A 20,886-nucleotide genomic window follows, 5' to 3' on the forward strand; every position below is an offset into this window, starting at 1 on the left:
TGTTATCAGGAAGTTCTTATTTTAGCTTTCTCATTTCTAGGTATCAAGGGAGCGTATCACGAGAGCGTTCTATGTTCTTTTATGCTATTTTATAATTAACGTCCGTTACTTAGCGAAAAATTGGTGACCATGAACGCTGGCTCATCCCATTCTCTTTTCTCGATCAGAGCATGACTTGATTTTGAGAGTATGTTTGTTCCGTACATCTTTTTATTTTAGTTACGTTTTCTTGCCTTACCTGAGTTTTTGTCTATCAACCTGTAGAGGCTGCATCCGATGCTGCAGCTAAAATGCTGTGAAACCGATCGTACTTGTACATAAAGCACTTACAGCTAAAGCAGTTTTATCTTCAAAATATCACTTATTCATTCTCTTACTACATTTGCTAACGGAAACAAAGTTACGAGAATATAGGAATTTGTACAAATGTAAAAAATATCGGACTCGTCTGAAATAAATAAAGTTTACATTTGTTCATAAGTATTTATTGTCAACGTTTACTTTCACTCATTGACCAATTTGAAGGCCATGTCGGCGCAGGAAGCTTTGTTGTCTTCTAGAAATGACTCCACGTGCACCTTGTAGTCCCCTAGAGGCAGAAGCATAGAGTCCACTGGTATCTTCATAGTCTGATCTGTGAAGCTGTAATTTCCCTGTGGACGTAAAAGAAGCATACGGATTTTTAAATGTCATAGCACAGCAGGGAAAATCATATGCGCAAGCAACACAGTCTTCTGCAGAAACACGAATGTCGAGAAAGACATATATACATACATATATACAAAAAGTCATCACCTACTATCGGTAAAACTACATGGCCACAGTCGTTTGTTCCGTATGAACAGTATGAACAGTCAGTGACGGTTGTAAGACAGCTCCGTTCGAGCAGCAGCACAGGAAGGTAGAGTGTTCGTTTGTGTATTATTTTACGAGCTTATAACTAGAAGCTTAACTTGGTTTCACCTACACCTGGTTACACGCTACCAGATAACTTCACTGTCGCACTCCACTTCGACATCAATAGCGACAATATTTTTGCCAATTTGCAATCAACACTCCCGCTTCCCCCCCCCCCCCCCCCCCCTCGCCCCCCCCCCCCCTACTATGGCCGCTAATATCTGTCTTTCCTTTGGCGGCCGGTGTGGCCGAGCCTTTCTAGGCGCTACAGTCTGGAGCCGCGCGATCGCTACGGTCGCAGGTTCGAATCCTGCCCCGGACATGGTTGTGTGTGATGTCCTTAGGTTAGTTAGGTTTAAGTAGTTCTAAGTTCTAGGGGACTGATGACCTCAGAAGTTAAGTCCCATAGTGCTCAGAGCCGTTTGTCTTTCCTTTATACATTCCTCGACTCGCTAAATATCTCAAAGCTCTCCACTTCGGGTTTCAGCCAGCTTTCGGCTCCAAGAATAATTTGTGAACGAGAGCTTTCCTGGAGGGCAATAAATTCTAGAAATTTGTTACTGTTTACTGATAAAATTTTACTGATAAAATTTTGACAGTCGAAGTGCCCTTACTCTCAACACGGTCTGACTTCCCATGCTGCATACTTGATATCCTTGTAAACAAGACAGAGAAGAGCTGAGTTATCCATTGCAGATAAGAATCAATCGTAGGGCCTAAACGAACTTTCTGAGATGAAATTAGGGGAGTATATTCATTTGTAAAATTTTCATATAATTCTGTAGAACCATTTTCTAAGAGGGCATAGTTTAAATACGCGACAGTTAAGCAATGTGTTGTGATTCATGAAGAATACATTCTGTGCATTGCTGATAGCCAATCTTTATACTTAATTTCATTAACAAATAGATTCAGTATAGAGCAACTGGCAAATGAAAGTGATGTGTACAATTAATGTTCGTGTTCAGAAGAAGGGTAGCAAAAGCTATTCTAGATCAGAATACAGGACGACTCTGTAATCGAAATTTAAAAGTTACACAGTTCTGAAATACAAGTTTTTTTAGATAAAAAATTTTAAAGTGATTAAAGTCAGTAACTGACCCTAACAGAGGGTCAACAGTGAGGCTGTTACGTGGACAGAAAATCCCTGTGATCTAAGCAAGTTCTTGAAAATCATTCTGCACTGGCTACTGCCGCAGCTACTGCGTGCGCAAGGACCGCTTTATGTCTACATTAAGCACGTGAACAGGATTAAAGCATATTGCACACTTTACCATTGGAAGAACAACAGGACAGGACAGAAACAACAAGTACAGTTCTTTCTATCCAAATTGCATATGGCGAGGGAAGATCCCTGACTACTGGCATCATAGTTGGCAACTCCCGAACGCGAGGAGCAGAGTCCTGCCGACAGTAGCGCCTAACACCTACAGTCGCTAACAATAACGATAGCACTGTGCTGTTGCCACGGAAACGTAAACAAAAACGCTTTACGTTACTGGCCGCGATAGACGCACAACGCAGCCGCACCAAGTGCGCGTTAACTGTATGGATCTTCTTTCGCCGTATAGCGACAGGGAGCCAAATATATATCTTATTGTAAAGCTGGCAACGTTTAGTTTGTGAAAGTATGTGATGATTCGTACCTTTGGAGCAGGACACTCCGCCTCCCGGTTGACCATGGAGGCTATGGCATCCAGCATGTCGGGCATGGATGACTTCAGGGTGCGACAGGGGTCCGGCAACTTGAGCACCGTAGGCTTGTCTTCTGTCCCGCCGTCTGGCATCGGCAGGTACATTTCCAACACCAGCTGCGACAGTACAGAGAGTTCATTACCTTCTTAAACCAAACAAAATCTCCGACAAAGCACACGTCTACATTTGCTCCTAGCTCTTTTTGGCTTGCCGCGTTACTTTTTTTTTCCTTTATTCAACTTCTATCACTCACTCGAAATGTTATCAGTGGGAGAGGGGCCGATTAAGTTCATGAAATAACTTGTGGTCGGGTACAGTGAGGTCTAACTTCGTTTGCCCTGCTTAAATTGGGTATTCTCTCTGGTCTCATTTCTATATTTTTCTACCGAATCAGCTAGTGTGGCCATTCTGCGAGGAATGGTGCGCTTGAAAAAATCACGCGTAGTAGTGTAGTACTGTTAGGGAAAACACCTGGGAACTATATTTTATTATCTACTCGCTACTAAGACCAGAGAGTTACCAGCAGGCGGTCGGTCGGTGACAATAGTGGGGTATCGACAAAGGCGATCGGCCCCTCTCGTCGAAGGTTCGAGTCCTCCCCCTGCCATGGGTGTGTTTGTTGTCCTTAGCGTCAGTTAGTTTAAGTAGTGTGTAAGTCTAGGGACCGATGATGACAAAGACGATCCCTGGGTAATGGTCGGCGGTACGTATTTGTATCAGCCGGGGTGTAGAGGACAGTAGCCTGGCAGAGGAAACGACTGGCTGGCGTCTCGCAAAATACACTAGTGGCCATTAAAATTGCTACACCACGAAGATGACGTGCTACAGACGCGAAATTTAGCCGACAGGAAGAAGATACTGTGATATGCAAATGATTAGCTTTTCAGAGCATTCACACAAGGTTGGTGCCGGTGGCGGCACCTACAACGTGCTGACATGAGGAAAGTTTCCAACCGATTTCTCATACACAAACAGCAGTTGACCGGCGTTGCCTGGTGTAATGTTGTTGTGATGCCTCGTGTAAGGAGGAGAAATGCGTACCATCTCGTTTCCGACTTTGATAAAGGTCGGATTGTAGCCTCTCGCGATTGCGGTTTATCGTATCGTGACATTGCTGCTCGCGTTGGTCGAGATCTAATGACTGTTAGCAGAATATGGAATCGATGGGTTCAGGACGGTAATACCGAACGCCGTACTGGATCCCAAAGGCCTCGTATCACTAGCAGTCGAGATGACAGGCATCTTATCCACATGGCTGTAACGGATCGTGCAGCCACGTCTTGATCCCTAAGTCAACAGATGGGGACGTTTGCAAGACAACAACCATCTGCACGAACAGTTCAAATAGTTCAAATGGCTCTGAGCACTATCTGAGGTCATCAGTCCCCTAGAACTTAGAACTACTTAAACCTGACTAACCTAAGGGCACCACACTCGCCGGCCGGAGTGGCCGTGCGGTTCTAGGCGCTACAGTCTGGAACCGCGTGACCGCTACGGTCGCAGGTTCGAATCCTGCCTCGGGCATGGATGTGTGTGATGCCCTTAGATTAGTTAGGTTTAATTAGTTCTAAGTTCTAGGCGACTGATGACCTCAGAAGTTAAGTCGCATAGTGCTCAGAGCCATTTGAACCATCCAACACCACACTCATCCATGCCCGAGGCAGGATTCGAACCTGCGACCGTAGCAGCCGCGCGGTTCCGGGATGAAGCGCCTAGAACCGCTGGGCCACCGCGACCGACTGCACGAACAGTTCGACGACGTTTGCAGCAGCATGGACTATCAGCTCGGAGACCATGGCTGCGGTTACCCTTGACCCTGCATTACAGACAGGAGCGCCTGCGATGGTGTACTCAACGACGAACCTGGGTGCACGAATGGCAAAACGTAATTTTTTCGAATGAATCCAGGTTCTGTTTACAGCATCATGATGGTCGCATCCGTGTTTGGCGATATAGCGGTGAACGCACATTGGAAGCGTGTATTCGTCATCGCCATACTGGCGTATCACCCAGCGTGATGGTATGGGGTGCCATTGGTTACACGTCTCGGTGACCTTGGCACTTTGAACAGTGGACGTTAGATTTAAGATGTGTTAGAACCCGTGGCTATATCCTTCATTCGATCCCTGTGAAACCCTACATTTCAGCAGGATAATGCACTACCGCATGTTGCAGGTCCTGTAGGGGCCTTTCTGGATACAGAAAATGTTCGACTGCTGCCCTGGCCAGCACATTCTCCAGATCTCTCACAAACTGAAAACGTCTGGTCAATGGTGGCCGAGCAACTGGCTCGACACAATACGCCAGTCACTACTCTTGATAAACTATTGTATCGTGTTGAAGCTGCATGGGCATCTGTACCTGTACACGCTATCCAAGCTCTGTTTGACTGAATACCCAGGCGTATCAAGGCCGTTATTACGGCCAGAGGTGGTTGTTCTGGGTACTGATTTCTCAAGATCTATGCACCCAAACTGCGTGAAAATAAAATAACATGTCAGTTCTAGTATAATATATTTGTCCAATGAATACCCGTTTATCATATGAATTTCTTCTTGTTGTAGAAATTTAATGGCCAGTAGTGTAGTTGCACCGCTGAGTACGGCTTACTGGCCGCCGTCTCATCGCCAGGCATGTGGACTGTGAGGATGTCGTTCTCAGAACTTGATGTCTTCACACTGTGGGGTGCCTGACAGGTAGGCGCCGCACACAGACTGTGTTTTGCGGTGCTCAGGTGCAGTTTCTCCTCCTGCGCGGCAAAACAGGAGAAAGATGATTGGAGGGCTGGAAATAGTTCGTTCTGATGTCATAGAGCGCCACTGAAATTTTGTGGCAAGTCTCACTATTAAAGGAGAATTTTGCATGGTGGTTTTGGAGGGGTTTTGTATGTTCTCCCGGGCAGCCACGATTGGAAGTGTTGGGGCGTGGAGGGACTGAGGCACACTACTTATACAGAGTAGATGCGCTGAGGAGAGTTTTCGAGGAGTCTCATCTGGGTGGCCAAAGACAGAGGTCGTGGCGTCTCCTCTTGTCCGTCAGAGATAGTGTTTAATCGTGGGGTAGCAGACCAAATCTGTGGTCGACATAGGAGTGATTACTGTCAGTGTATCCCGTTCAAAGATCAGCAGATTACATTCATAATCTTCGGTTGGAACAAGTTATCGTCCGAATCCATGACATGTCGGGAAATTATCCGCTGTTGCAGCTCGTGATGGAGGTCGGCAATCCTGTTTGCAGTCTGTAGAGCAACCCAGTGCTGATAGCTGTCTACCCACGACCCGACTTCATAGTTTGATAAAGTATTCACAGCACCAGCGAGGGAGAAACTTGTTTATTCGTGCTCATTCTCTCAGCTACATGCACCATCGCACTGTGGTGGCCACACCCGGAATTTTTGCATATTTGAACCTATAGATATGTAATCTTACTCAATCACTGTTCACAGCGTAGTCGAGTTTTTAATCCATTTGAAATTCCATCCTGCTCACAATACAATGCAGGGAACTATAGTTACGTAGTAGGACCCCATTTGACTTTGCCAACAGCTCATTTTCAAATACCTTTTTTTTGCCGATTATATTACAGCATCATTACATTGTATATTGAATTATCTTTGTGTCCTAGGATAATAAATCCTATAGTGATACCCAGTGTGATATTATCATTTTAGAAGTTAAGGTACTACGTTTAAGCCCTGTCCCTGAACCATTCATTTTTGGGGGCATTACTTAATCAAAATAAATTATGATGTGCATTTTGTTTTTGTGGGTTACATATATTCAGGGACTAACTTGATGTCACCTAGTGAATGTGAAATCTCTAGTGATGACGATGAAGAGGTATATATCGCAGAATACTCAGAAGTACACAGAGATGACCATCATGAAGAGTCCCTTTGCGAAGGTGGAGAAGAACAATTTAGTGCAATTTCTGTTGAGTATGGCTTATTATTTTTCTCGTAATGGGAATGAAATATGGGCTACAGCTCCTCAACTGGAATTTCTGGTAGGCAGAGTAAAAGATGTATTCAAAGAAGACCAGTGACCCTAAAAGTTGTCCGATTAGGAACTGTGATAATGAAGAATCTTGTTTTACGTTCTTCTTTCGTGTATCCCTCACTGACAAAGTGTGAACGTGGATCAACTAGGAAGGTAAAATCTTTTATGAGAACTGGGTGGATATGGACATGAATGAAATGATAAAAGTTTATAGGTGCATTGATCCTGACTGGAGTTTACAAATCAAGAAATTAAGATAGCAGTCAGGTATGGAGTGTAGAGAATGGCCGACCACTGTTCACTGAAATTATGTCTCGCAACTGCTTGCATGCTATTCCGAGGGTGTTGCGCTTTGACAGTGAGGCAGCCCGGCGTGAGTGAAGGTCAAGTGACAAATTGGAACCAGTGAGAGCAGTTTTTGAGATGTTGGAAATTACCTTTAGGGATGACCTTTAGGGATGACTACATTTCTGGATGGTGCGTGACTGCGGATGAACAGTTGCTCACATTTCGAGGTCGCTGTCCATTTCGACAATACATCCCATCAAAGCCTGGTAGATCATCTAGTTCTGGGCAGATTGTGACAGTACAACAACCTGCTGCTGGAAGATGAAAATGGACATGGGGAAGAAGGAAAAACCAGTGCTATACGCCTTGGAGAGAATGTTGTGAAAACCGTGGTGATTGAACTTGAAAAATCTGGACGTAATATCACCTGTGATAAGTTTCTAACATCTCACGATTTAACTGATGGTTTGTTATCAAAATATCTGACACTAGTCGGTACTGTCAGAGGAAGCAAAGGTGAACTGCCTGCCGATTTTATTATACCTAATGGACGTTAAGTATGCTCTACATTACTTGGTTTTCAACCAGATGTAATGATAGCCTCTTATGTTCCTAAGAAAAACAAAGTTGTTACCGTCCTTAGTTCTCTTCATGACCACACAACGGAGTCATCATCACAAGCCTGAAGTTATAATGACATACAATGCCACAAAGCGTGGCCTTGACACCACGAACCAGAAGATGGGATGCTACAGTGTGAAGAGAAGAACAAGGCGCTGGCCATTGGTGGTTTTTCTTCAACATGATCGATGTAAGTGTAATGAATGCATACATAATTTGGAATATGCTGGCTACCAATAAAAAAATGAGATGTCAGACTTCCATCGTCAATTTGAGAAAGCAACCAGCAGGGAGAAAGAAGTCAATGAATTCATTAGTAGCACCGGATCCAGGAAGGGCAATGAAACCACTAGCCGAGAAAAGGAGAACATGTGCATACTGTGCAGAGAAGAAAGATAGAAAAAGTCGAATTACATGTTATAAGAACACCAAATCTGTATGCTCGGAACGTTCTGCTATTGTCTGTAGACCCTGTGCAAATTTGCAATGAGAATAAAAGCAACTAGGCAAAGTATAAAAATTGTGTTTTTTAAAATGTAAACTTTAAATACATAAAATTATTTTAAAAGTATTTATATCTAAAAACTCGTTCAAATCATAAGTAGTCAAAATAGGGTCAATTTGTCTCCTTTTAAACAACTGGTAGGTAGATGGATAAAATATAAACTATGCACACTTAACTCGGGCTTCCTGTGGACGCACTAAAACATTTTCGGTGTCTCTGCATTGCAGCAGTCCAACATCAAAAGCCACAATAGTGCATTACCCATATGTTTTGCACGATTCGTTCCATTCAGTTGTGTTTTAATCACTTAACTAAAAGTCTATATTTGCATTTGGATGTCGAGTATGGGAACTTATTATTTAGGAAACACCACTCAGAAAGTACTGCATGAGTTAACACATTTTGTTTCAAGGAAATTTTTATCTTTTTGCCGAATATTACTTCATTTGTGACTCTTGTGAATCTGCTGGTCATAACAGTACACGATACTGCTGCTTCAGTGACCGCCAGCTATCAACCGTCCACAAAGACAGGTAACTGCCCTTGATGAACGGTAGAACAGGCACATCCTCGTATTTGAAAACTATTTGTATTCGATTATAGCCGTTGGAGATAGGGGTACTTTCCTGGTAAAAATCATATATATGGAATCAAAGGAGTTATAGTATACAGCGAATCAAAACAGTCCATTTTCCCAATGAAACGTAAGTATTTGATACCACGGTATATAATTATGTAATGTACGAGGGTGGTTCAAAAAGGTAAAAATCGCTCTGCGAAGACAGGTTTATCCAAGAAACCAAAGAGTTATACGAAGTTACCACGGCGCTAGTGCATATTGTTTTTCCACATAGTCACCACGGTTGTCTAAGTACGTACTTGTTCCATCGGTAATCCACTCTCTTGAAATAGGCATAAAAGAAACATGGGTCCCGGTCTAGGATCCACAAGCGCACACAGAACGTCGGCATAGGTTCCGAAGAGGCGACTGAACAGGCCTGTCTTTGAGGTCAGAAGAGATGAAAATCGCTTGGTGCGAGTTCCCGATGGTGTTCCAACCCACAGTCAGAAGAGCCGGATCCTAACATGCGTAAACATAAGCGGTCGATTGTTGTCGTGCAACAATGCGACACCTTCAGAATGCAATCCCACCTTTTCTGCAAAATATCTTTGTCCAAGCATCCCATCGTAACTGCCATCAGCGACCGTCTACCCACGGACGAGGAAATCAACCAGCAGCACACGCTGCCCATCTAACAGTCAGTGACGTTACCCTTCATCGCAGATAATATTGTTTTGCATTTCTTATGGGGAAGGGGGAGATGAGAGGTGTTCCCTTGACACTGGTGCCTTCTTCATGTCTGTTGTCACTTGTTGCACCTATGTTACGTCACCAGTGGTGATAAGATGTAGTGAAGGAACACCCTCCATCCGATACCGCAGTCACTACTCGAAAGGAAATCTCATTCGCTTGGTTTTGTTCCCATCTGAGAGTTGCGGCATACCAAAAGAGAACACGTTTTCCTAAAGACAGAAGGAAGGAAGAGTAGAATTTAACATCCGGTCGACATCGAGATCATTATAGACAGAGTGCGGCGGTTTGATTCAAGGATGGAGAAGGAATTCGGCTGTGCCCTTTCATGGGAACCATCCCGGCATTTGCCTGGAGCGATTTGGGAAAAACCCGGGAAACCTAGATCAAGATGTCCGGACGCGGGTTGAAACCACTCGTCCTCCCGAATGGGAGTCCAGTGTACTGAGCACAGCGCCGCCTCGCTCGGTAACACGTCTTCTACTAGCCCACCGTGTTGTGCGCGATACATTGCTGCAACGGTAGATGTTGAGTGCGTGTGCAGCCTGTCACACATAAATGCAACGATCGTCTTGAATGGACCCGTCTACAAGGCACTGATGGTCGTCTGACGTGCAGGTGCTTAGCCTCCCTGATCTTTCTTCCTATCGCATATCTTTCCTGTCTTCATCAGTTTACCATCACCAAACCCATACTTATTTTCGTGACACTACACTCGCTTCGTAAGAATCCCCCGGTTAGCAATGTGTTCCAACCAGGGACTTTCCTCTAAACTCGGTACCCCGTTGAACTTCGCACTTCATCCGCTATCTACATCTTCAAACTGAATTTGTTAGCACACTGGCACCGATACTTCCATCTATTGGCGGCGTTTGAAGGCTTCGATCATCTTAACTACGTAGAAATGACATTTAATTTGGAGGTGGTATTTATACACCCATGAGAGCTCATAACTGCACTTTGCTTTGTTAGTAATTTAAGGAATATGCACACTGGACTTGAAAACTAGGAAAAGGAGAAACTTTTACTGGTTAAAGAAAGTCACATGGAAGTACGAAGGGTGCTTGGAACTGAGGCCAATTCGAGAAAGGTAATAAAAGATTGCGTGTTGCAACTGTTGCAAAATGAATGGGACATTTCAATCACAGGCAGGAGAATGTATGAATTTCTCCCTAATATCAGGGAGAGATTAAAAACGAGGTTTCTTAACCCATCGAGTGGACTGACTAGCCATGGCCGAGCTTGAGGACTGTGGTAGGGAAGGCGAATGGTAAACTTCGGTTTGTTGGGAGAAGTTTAGGAAAGAGTTGTTCACCTGTAAAGGAGACCGCATATAGGACGCTGGTGCGACCTATTCTTGGGTTATGCTCTACTGCTTGGCACACGTATACTGTCGGGTTGAAGAAAGACATTGAAGAAATTCGGAGGCGGGCTGCTACATTTATTCCCGGTAGGTTAGAAGAACACGTAGCTGTTACGGAGATGCTTTAGGAAATAAAATGGGAATCCCTGGAGGGAAGGCGACGTTCTTTTCGAGAAACGCTATTGAGAAAATTTAGTGAACCGGCATTTGAAGTTGACTGCCTAACGAGTCTACTACCACCAACATATATTGCGCGTAAGGACCACGAAGATAAGATACGAAAAATTAGGAGGTATACAGACAGTCGTTTTTCCCTCGCTCTGTTTGCGAGTGGAAGCGCACAGGATTTGACAAGTGGTGGTCCAGGGTACGGTTCGCCACGCACCGTACGGTGGCTCGCGGAGTACCTGTGTAGACGAAGATGTAGATATGTTACGTTTCTATACAAAATCAAAAGATAGATGAATGAGAGTTGTACCTGCGGCAGTGCGGGCACACCAGAACACACATTGTGGGACGGCGCGTACTATGAAGATGCGGCGGCTAATGGACGTCAGGTATTAAGGATATTGGATCCCAAAGCAACACTAAGGAGCAGCCGCAGTATCCAGGAAGGCCAAGGAAGACGAGACATTCAACCTTAAGTCATCATGCTACCAATCAGGCTGCACAATACGTTCTGCAGATGGAGAGAAGATAACTGAGGCTGGCCACCACCAAATGAAACAATTGCCCAAAAATCTACGTTGTGTTAGCGCAAGTGATTATGGAAGTGTGGAGTTTAAGACGTAACAGTGATGGGTGGAACTGCCTGCTACAGTGGAAACACAGTTGACGAGCTGTCCGACGATGGAATCCAGCACAAAATGGCTGTTGACCGGTGTAGTATGGGGGCGGATCCAGCAGTGCAAACAACCATCTACAAGTTAAGTGAACCAAAATAAATGAACAAAATGAGAACAGATTCTGTAGGGCTTATATTAGTACTAGTAGTTGGGTTACTGCTTAAGGGTCTTATTGTAGTGCTGCAGCAGCGGAAGTAGTTGTAGTATTTCAAAAAAGAATTAAGTATCAGAGACAAATAAAATGTATTGCTATCCAAGGAAATGTAATTTGTATGGCCTGTTTTAGCTTATAAGAGAATAGGTTGTAATTGTGAAGAGTAAATAAATAATACAGTCTCTTGTGAGGATAACCTCGTGGTGCGTTGTGCGCACCTCCGCAGTTCAACAACGCCCACTCACCAGAAACTTTTCGTCGACATCTACAGGCGTGTACACGTAGCCCGAGAAGAGATGCTGGCCGTCCGCTCCCTCGTGCTGCTCCACGGACGCCTCCATTATGGTGTCCCCCCCGCACCACGTCAGCTTCTCTGGGATTGCCATCTTCCTGCCCTGCAAAATCATTGTAAACGCCATTATAGGTTTTGGTGGCAACTAACTAATTCTCAGCAATAAGTAATTCCAGTGCTTTTTTCTAAAAAAAAAGTTTGAGGGTACTCCAACATTGGATATAATGCAGCGAAAATTACTTATAATTGAAGCTTGGGATACCACCCGTATGCTTTTAGTCATGACGTCATCAACATGTCGAACTACAAAAAAAAAAAAAAAAAATGGTATTGGACTCTTCAGTTGACTTTACGCAAAGAAACCATTTCCTCTTTACTGGAACCACCTGAAAATGACACAGATACTGCACCCCAAGGCTGTGCAATGTACATGCTTTGTTTATTTCTTTCTATGCCTAAACTTCCTACTTCTTTGCAAATTCTGCAGACAAGTTTTTTGTTTGAAACGATCAATCAATCATTTTTTCCACAAAATGCGTTTTCTTCTTCCAGAGTCCAACATTCTGGACGATCATTTAATTTTCTATCATGCACACTTTCTTTCACTGCATTTTCACATGTAAGTTCAGTGCTCAGGTTTAATGCAGGCGAACAAGTAAAACAGTTCGTTAGTTTTCTCTTAATCTCTCACCTCCAACTTAACTTACAAGTTGCAACGAAAGACAGGGACACCGAAAACTTCGCACAACCGACAAGGGGGAACAGCAAACGCAAACGAATACAGAGCAACAAAACAAAGATGGCAATGAATCGCGGAGGATCATGGTAGCGGGACCGTAGAGACATCTATCGGTAGCTCGGCGTTTGAGCGTACGCATATCCGTTTAGCACTACCATCGCCCACATCTTGTCGATCTGGCTGCCAGCGATTCAGTTGTCGAGAACGGGTGCCGCAGCTTAGAAATGCTTAAAACAGTCAATGATATCGCTTTTCCCACCAGAAACTGCACTGATATCCTTCGTATTGCAATTACCAACACTAAAAAATGAAGTAAAAAATTTACGTCTGTGAAATAAATCTTTGGCATTCTTCCAAGTTCTCAACATTGCAAAAAAATTACTTTGTCGACGAAAAAGTTTAGGGGTACGCATCCCCCAGCGTTCCCCTAGAAAGACAGCATTGAGCAATTTCCCCTCCTCGTCTTCCTGTTTACTCCAATAAACAGGGAATTGTCAAAATAGCGAAAGGAATTATTGTGACGTCAGTCGCTAAAATAAACAGTTAGTTTCTTCCTAGAGCTGACTGTGCAGATAAGGCGTGAAGACGGGGCTCTTGCGCTCATTGTGGGGGAAGTGGATAGTGCTGAGGATCAACTACGGCTAGTTTAATTAATATATTTTTCAACAGAAACAATATATATATGAAATAAAACAATGTACATACAGGCCAATGTCAGTTGAGTAGGTCCATGCTTGGACTTGGAAACCTAGCCCTACAGGAGACAAACAGTTACAGATTCCTGGCTGCGGTAGAGGCCAGTTGTATGACTTGAGAAAATCACATAGATAAGATTTATTCGAAAAAAAGCTGTAACTCATTCCTTATGAGGAAAATATCTAGTACTTTAGATGAAGACACTTCATTAAAAAAGTGCTACAGTCCCCTATATTCACACTTAGTTTACTGCAGTTTGTTTCTTACTTCCTTCATTGTTTCACTACATTTCTTTTTCCTGTCTTCAGATCAATTTGTGCCAATTTTCTTTTCCAACAGGAGTTTCCCTCTTTTAAAACATTTTCCCTAAAAATCTCTCTTTCCAGTATCTCTTCTTCTCTTTTGATGCTCCCTTCTAAGTCGTTCCTAGTCTCTTGAATCACGGTGGTTGTTAATTTCTTTTCCCTAAGATATCCGAAGAGCTGCTTGGTAAGTCTGTTGTCAGCCATTCTGTAGATATGTCCAAAAATAGTACTTTCTTCATCCTTGTTGTTTCTTATCTGTTTTGTATGTTCTGAAAAATTTCGTTGTTATTTGTTAACTGCCAAAACGTTGCATTTTTCTGAGGATCTAATTTTTCCGTAAGAATTATTCTCCTTTCTAATAGTCCTACACTGAAACGCCAAAGAAACTGGTATGGGCATGCGTATGCAAATACAGAGATAAGTAAACAGGCAGAATACGACGCTGTGGTCAGCAGCGCCTATGTTCTGCATGATCACCAATATGTTTTACAAGGTTGCTGACCAACTTCGTAGCTGTAACTCGTTTGTCGCTGTAACACACTCCTTCAAAAAATCATTAGCGTAAAAATGCACTCATTGCTGGTAGGCACAAATGCTCAAAAACAGTATTGAGAAATAACATTCACAGCCAATGTAATATAACGGAAAATAGACCTTGCACAGATAGACGTGTTCCTCTTTCACTTCAGCTCTGGTTTTTGTGAGTGGCACATGGTACCATAACGAATATGCGCTTGTGTTCTAAGGGGATTCGGAGGATACGTCATGATCGAATGATTTTCTTCTAAGGGACCTAGAGTTCGGACAACCGTTAGAGAAAACCCAATCGCAAAACATTTGGAAGGATCATTGTTCCGCTATCTATCGTTGCCAGGGCATAATGAAGCATGTTTCTCAGTGATGGGTCTAAATTAACGGATCAGACGATATGATTTTCAATCGTACGGCAGATTAACTTTGAATTCCAAAATTGCTGCCAGTACAGCAGGTTTGTGTAATCGATTTCTACGTTAAAACTATAGGCATATGAATGAATATAACTCCTGATCGTTTTTTTTTTAAAGTAGAGTAGCTGAATATTGTATTCTACCATTACCGAATAATCGATTGAAACTTCAGTCTTCCATATCAAGTATACATCCAGCTAAAAACGTAACACGAATGTATTGTAATTTTAGGAGTCATAACCAGAAAAGACATCACGATCAATACCATATGATCTAGCATGATCCAAAATGATCTTAGGGATACATATACGAAAACCTCAATAGGTAATGGTCTAGGTCTCCTCGATATCAGGAAGGCCTAATTTATTCTCCTTTACAACCAACCAGATTCTCCGGAGCAGATGCATAGTTGTTCTTTGCATTCTCAGATTACTCTCACTAGAATTTTCCATACTGATTTGCTTATGACAAACAGAATCATCTCGATGTGCAACATCAGTACTATCAGTGGCCCGTTGGTATTTTGTGTAACCCTTTATCAGTCCATTTTGGGTGAGTGGGAGGGGGGGGGGGTGGAAGCGCATCGGCCCAGTCATATTTACATTAATTCTCCGGATGGTGGTGAGCTGATCTCATTTCACTCTATCTTAGTAACTTTATACAGGATGATTTTTTACACTGTGTACAAACTGCAGAGATTTATAGATGAGAAGATACATAACAAAGAAGGTCTAATGAACTTATATTCGGAAGTGCCTGGTTTCCATGCTAGTGACCATTTATTCAATCACATTTTGTTGCAGAGACTGCGGTCTAATACGCTCTGTACCGTGCAGTCACAGTTAAAGTTAGCATGGTTTCCTCCTAGAGGGTGGTACTGTTCATTATACGTCATGCCCTAGCGCCCTTTCCTGCCATAGTAATTAGTAATGTTGTGTCTGATTCACTTCTCTTGTTGACTAAGCTTGTAGTGGATGTAACATAGCGTTGTACCCAATGGTTTCGTATTCGAATCGAGAGCTTGCCGACATAATGTTTACTTATGGAAAAGCAAATGGCAACGGATGGCGGGCAGCAAGGTTGTATCAGGAGATCTATCCCCGCCGACAACTACTACAGCATTCAGTGTTTGCAACAGTGTTTCGCCGTTTGGAGGAAAATTTGACTAACACTGTGGAAGGAGACCCCCGTGTCAGTACAAAGCAGTCGTCCCTCCAGTACGGGGCAAGCTAGATGACCATGAGGAGCATTATTCATGACAATTTTACAACCCTTATCTTTCCCAGCGTGTGCAGGGCTTACTAGCGACAGACTTTCCGCATTGGGAACAGTTTTGTCACTGGTTACTTCACCACGCAACCACGATTCACCGAGCGAGGTGGCGCAGTGGTAGCACACTGGACTCGCATTCGGGAGGACGACGGTTCAATCCCGCGTCCGGCCATCCTGATTTAGGTTTTCCGTGATTTCCCTAAATCGCTCCAGGCAAATGCTGGGATGGTTCCTTTGAAAGGGCACGGCCGCCTCCCTTCCCCATCCTTCCCTAATCCAATGAGACCGATGACCTTGCTGTTTGGTCTCTTCCCCCAAACAACCAACCAACCCACGATTCAGGGATTTGTGTCCTCCATCCTTTTCACAGATGAGGCCACCTTTATGCGAAGTGGTACCTTTAACTTTCGTGACAGTCATCTGTGAGATAATATGCAGAACCCCCACGATGTGGTGACAGCGAATCACCAGCGTCGTTGCAGCCGGAACGTGTGGTCCGGGATAATTGTCGACCTATTTTGGGATCAGTCTTCCTTCCACGTCGCTTAACAGGCCGGAACTTACGGCGTTTCTTGCGTGTGACTGTTGGAAGAAGTGACATTGATGATTCGAATCGTTATGTGGCTGCTACATGATGGCGCTCCAGACCAGTCCGCCGTTAACATCCTGACGCAACTCAATAGTGTCTTCTCTTGTCGATGGACTGGGGTCCAGTTGCATAGCCTGCTCGTTCACTGGAGCTCAATTCGTGCGATTTCTGGGTAAGGGGTTATCTCAAAGTATCGTGTATGCAGGTCCCATTCCAGATGTGGAACACTGGAGCAGCGTATTGATGCTGCCTTTGACACTGTTCGGATGCAGCCTGCCCGATGTGAACGTGTGAGACAGAACATGCTACGGCACGTACACTCATGTGTTGAGGCACATGGAAACCATTTTCAACAAATATTGTAAATGTGGCTGCTTGGTATAAGGCGTATTAGACCGCAAACTCTGTGACAAAGTATAATTGAATAAATGGTCTCTAGCATGGAAACCATCCGTTTCCGGACATAAGTTCATTAGACCTTTTCTGTTCCGTATCTTCTCGTCGATCAATCCCTAGAGTTTGTACACGGTGGAAGAAATCACCCTGAGCCGGCCGCTGTGAACGAGCGGTTCTAGGCGCTTCAGTCAGGAACCGCGCAGCTGCTAGGGTCTCAGGTTCGAATCCTGCCTCGGGCATGGATGTGAGTGATGTCCTTAGGTCAATTAAGTTTAACTAGTTCTATGTCTAGGGGACTGATGACCTCAGATGTTAAGTCTCATAGTGCTTAGAGCCATTTGAACCATTTGAAATCACCCTGTCTGTATGTCTGTCACTTCGCTATTATTGTGTAGGTCAAATCCTGGAATGCATATTTCAATGGTAAATAATTAAAACTATGGGGATACAGTTCTATAAAAGATCATTCAACTGATTGTCGGGAATACATGTTACCCTTTACACGTCATCCATATTTACCTTGACTACCAGGAATATTCTGTTTTAGATCTCACATCGACTTTAATGTTTACGACCTCTCTCTCACATGTGTCATCTTTTGTATGCATATGGTAAACTTGGGATGACGATTATTCGTACCGATGATAGGAAACAAGATCCGGGTAAAGAGGGAAGCACTTCCAGCCATATAGCGTCACTACCCTTTCAAACACCTATTATACGCGAACTCGAGACATTGCACCCTTTAGACATCTGTACAACTACCATTTAGGTACCTCCTTTGCATTATCAGAATTACTCTTACTAGTTGCTTTTTTCTCCATTATTCTTAACAAACCAGTAAAAATCACTGAGAAAGTTGACGCTTTTGGAAATCATAAATAACAACCATGCCTCCCAGTCTTGATTCAACAGAGTTTGCCAGACCGCCAGACGTAACAATGACGAACGGACGATCATCCTATCCCTTTCACACTGAGAGAGAGAGAAGAAAATGTGTTTCTACAGCATTTTAATCTACTTACGAGGGGTGTCGAACACTGTCTGGAAAAAGCAATGTTGTTTATAAAGAATAATTTTTCAAATATTTCTATAACTGGGGGCTTGAGACGGGAGAAGCTTCCTGGATAGCAGGCAGAGCTGTCATCGATCCTAGACGGCTCAGTATTGATGGACATGACGTACCACACCCAGTGGGTGGAGCACGATTTTGACGTCCCTGTTGATTCGGTTACGACGGTGGGATGACCTGCCGCACAGATATACTGTTGTGGCCATTACAGTTTGTGGATATCAGTCCTAATTTGGCGTTATCTTTATTTGAACGTACTGTAGAGATCAATGTCCGGGATTGAGAGAAATACGTTCTCATGCTTTAATATTGCACAACTGAGTAATACTTACGTCGTCTTTGTTGGAGTCATGTTAACCTCCATGTAGTAGATAACTAAAACAGTATGCAGACAGTTCAATCCCGCGTCCGGCCATCTTGATTTGGGTTTTCTGTGATTTCCCTTAATCGCTCCAGGCAAATGCCGGGATGGTTCCTTTGAAAAGGGCACGGCCGACTTCCTTCACCCTCCTTCCCTAATCCGATGAGACCGACGAGCTCGCATTTTGCTCTCTTCCTCCAAACAACCCTACCAGTATGCAGACAGAATATAATTAACAAGCCTCCATGGGTCTTGCGTCTCAAGACGGTTTAAGGCAATTTTCGGGTATTCTTACCATCTCCAGTAGACAAACTTAGGCTGTTCTGCAAGTCGTCTGTTAGTTGACACCATATGGGTGTAATTGGCACAAAGTGCAGTGCGCACACTGTAAATACAGTTTGTTTTAGTTCAAAAATAATTAAAACGTCTTGCACAGGATCAAACACTTGATTCATTCTGTAGTTACATATTGTAGCCTCCAGGATGATTATACAGTCACCTTTAGCCAAGGAGTACGTAAAAGCTCCTTATAGTCACACGTCTGTACACTTCATAAAATTTACAAGGTGGTTTGTTCACGCCTGGGCTTGTGATTTGACATACAAATTTATTATGTATCTACATTCACTTCAAACATTCTATTCAAACTGCCTTATCATTGTCGAAATTCCTGCCAGTCTCCTTCCATGCAGAAGCCGTGGTCTGATTTTACGTAAACGGTATATGCAGCGTCATCACTACCCCAAATCTACTCGTTACAGCTCCACTCCACCGATTACCCCATCTGTGTAATGATCAAGTTTTTTCTAAGCTCATCAATGACGCCATGTCTATGACTTCCTGTACAGAAGTAGCAAAAAAATACGTATATTTTTTTCCATGGGGTCTACTATAAGATGATGGCAGTCAATTAAGATGCATATTGCCCAGTGATTCTAATAGATCACTCATACTCGTAGCTTTCTACGGAAGCGTCCATGAGTTCTCCCCCAGACACTTTGATCCAGTGCTTGTGTCACATCTCGACTGTACTCTGTAAGTGCAGATATCCTATGTGACCATACAGTATACAGATTTCCTATCGAGGTTTTTGACATTTACAACATTTTTCAATATTTGTCCATTTTATCCATAAGTAAATGTACAAGTATAAAAATATTCTTATTACTTACACGACCTGATGTAGTTTGCTATTTTCTCATGCCATCCAACTTGGATACATAGTCCCAACTCAGTCAGTGTCTACTCTTAATTCTTCAAATGGTAACTCTAACGCTGAAGCACATGGATTGACGCTTTAGGTAGTGTGTTGATATTATTCTGCTGCAAACACACAGTTACACTATTTCGCGGGTAGTCTTCAGCTTTCCACACACACACGCACGCCTCCCCCGCCCCCGACGTTGGAGAGGCCAATTCGAGGTTCTAGGTCAATTATAAAAAGATCATTCGATCATTACGTATCCTCCTAATCTTTTTTTAAAACGCAAGCAGATACATATTCCTTATGGTAACATGTGCCACGCAGAAAAACTCGTGCTAAAGAAAGAGAGGAACGTGTCTACCTGTGCAACGTCTATTTTCCCTTAATCTACGTTGGCTGTGAATCTTGGTTCTCAGTTGTGTTTTCGAGCGTGATGATTGATTCCGTCAGTAATAAAGCCAGCATGTGGCTACTGAATTTTTAGAAAAGTCATCAGCTTCATAAGGATTGTGTTAGAGCGACAAACGAGTCGCTGCTACAAAGTTGGTCAGCAACTTATAAAACTTCCTGGTTGACTATAGCTCCTTTTTCATCTTCGTAGGAAACAGTGTATGCGTCGGTCTTTTGATACGATGATCATAATGTAACACTACATGCCTTGTCAGAACGCTTTTTTGTTAATGAGTCCCATCACGTTGGAATACATGACCCAAGTTATTGCATTTTTGTCTCAGGACGTTTTTCTCCCGGTACAATCGAAGCACTCCGTCTTCAGGCCAAGAGTGGCCTACCGAGACCATCCGACCGCCGTGTCATCCTCAGTGGAGGATGCGGATGGGAGGGGCGTGGGGTCAGCGCACCGCTCTCCGGGTCGTAATGATGGTATTCTTGACCGAAGTCGCTAAAAATATCGGTGTCCAGATAGACTATGCAACCATTCTCCTCATAAGTATTAATGTATTACTTGAGTCGTGATTTGTCAAAGACAGCGATATGTGAGAGGTGGAATCGTGATAGACTCTTAATGTCCAACATGTCTTGATCTTATAGTAACGATTACAACAATGGAGTGTTTTTGCTACTAAGTACTGCTTGTTTTGTTAATAAGATATATATGCAGCAGCTCACAGACGTGTAATATAAATTAATTTCGGACTATTTTACTCTTACAGTCTCTGCTGTCTGCTTCGCTTTCGACAGGCGATACGCTGGTGGCCTTATCAAGCTGGCGTCTGAAGGTTATCGGCGGCGGGTGGGCGATCCTGGGCTAGAGCTTCTGAACTGCCACACTGCAACCGAGCCTGCACTAGTTATCGGACGAAAGCTGCTGCGAAA

At 43.5% G+C, this 20,886-nt stretch overlaps 1 protein-coding gene across 1 annotated transcript in view; it reads right to left on the bottom strand.

Annotated features, from left to right (window-relative positions):
- Positions 1 to 469: 469 nt before the first annotated feature.
- LOC124547748 overlaps positions 470 to 20,886 on the bottom strand; it is a 34,814-nt gene continuing 14,397 nt past the window's right edge. The window contains exons 2-4 of the mRNA XM_047125127.1: positions 11,924 to 12,073; positions 2,544 to 2,708; positions 470 to 653 (exon numbers count right to left, since the gene is read on the bottom strand). Coding sequence (XP_046981083.1) covers positions 504 to 653; positions 2,544 to 2,708; positions 11,924 to 12,073 — 465 coding nt within the window. The 3' untranslated portion in view covers positions 470 to 503. The remainder of the gene's footprint in view (positions 654 to 2,543; positions 2,709 to 11,923; positions 12,074 to 20,886) is intronic.

This window comes from Schistocerca americana, chromosome 1 (assembly GCF_021461395.2).
Source record: "Schistocerca americana isolate TAMUIC-IGC-003095 chromosome 1, iqSchAmer2.1, whole genome shotgun sequence".
Classification (NCBI taxonomy): Eukaryota; Metazoa; Arthropoda; class Insecta; order Orthoptera; family Acrididae; genus Schistocerca; species Schistocerca americana.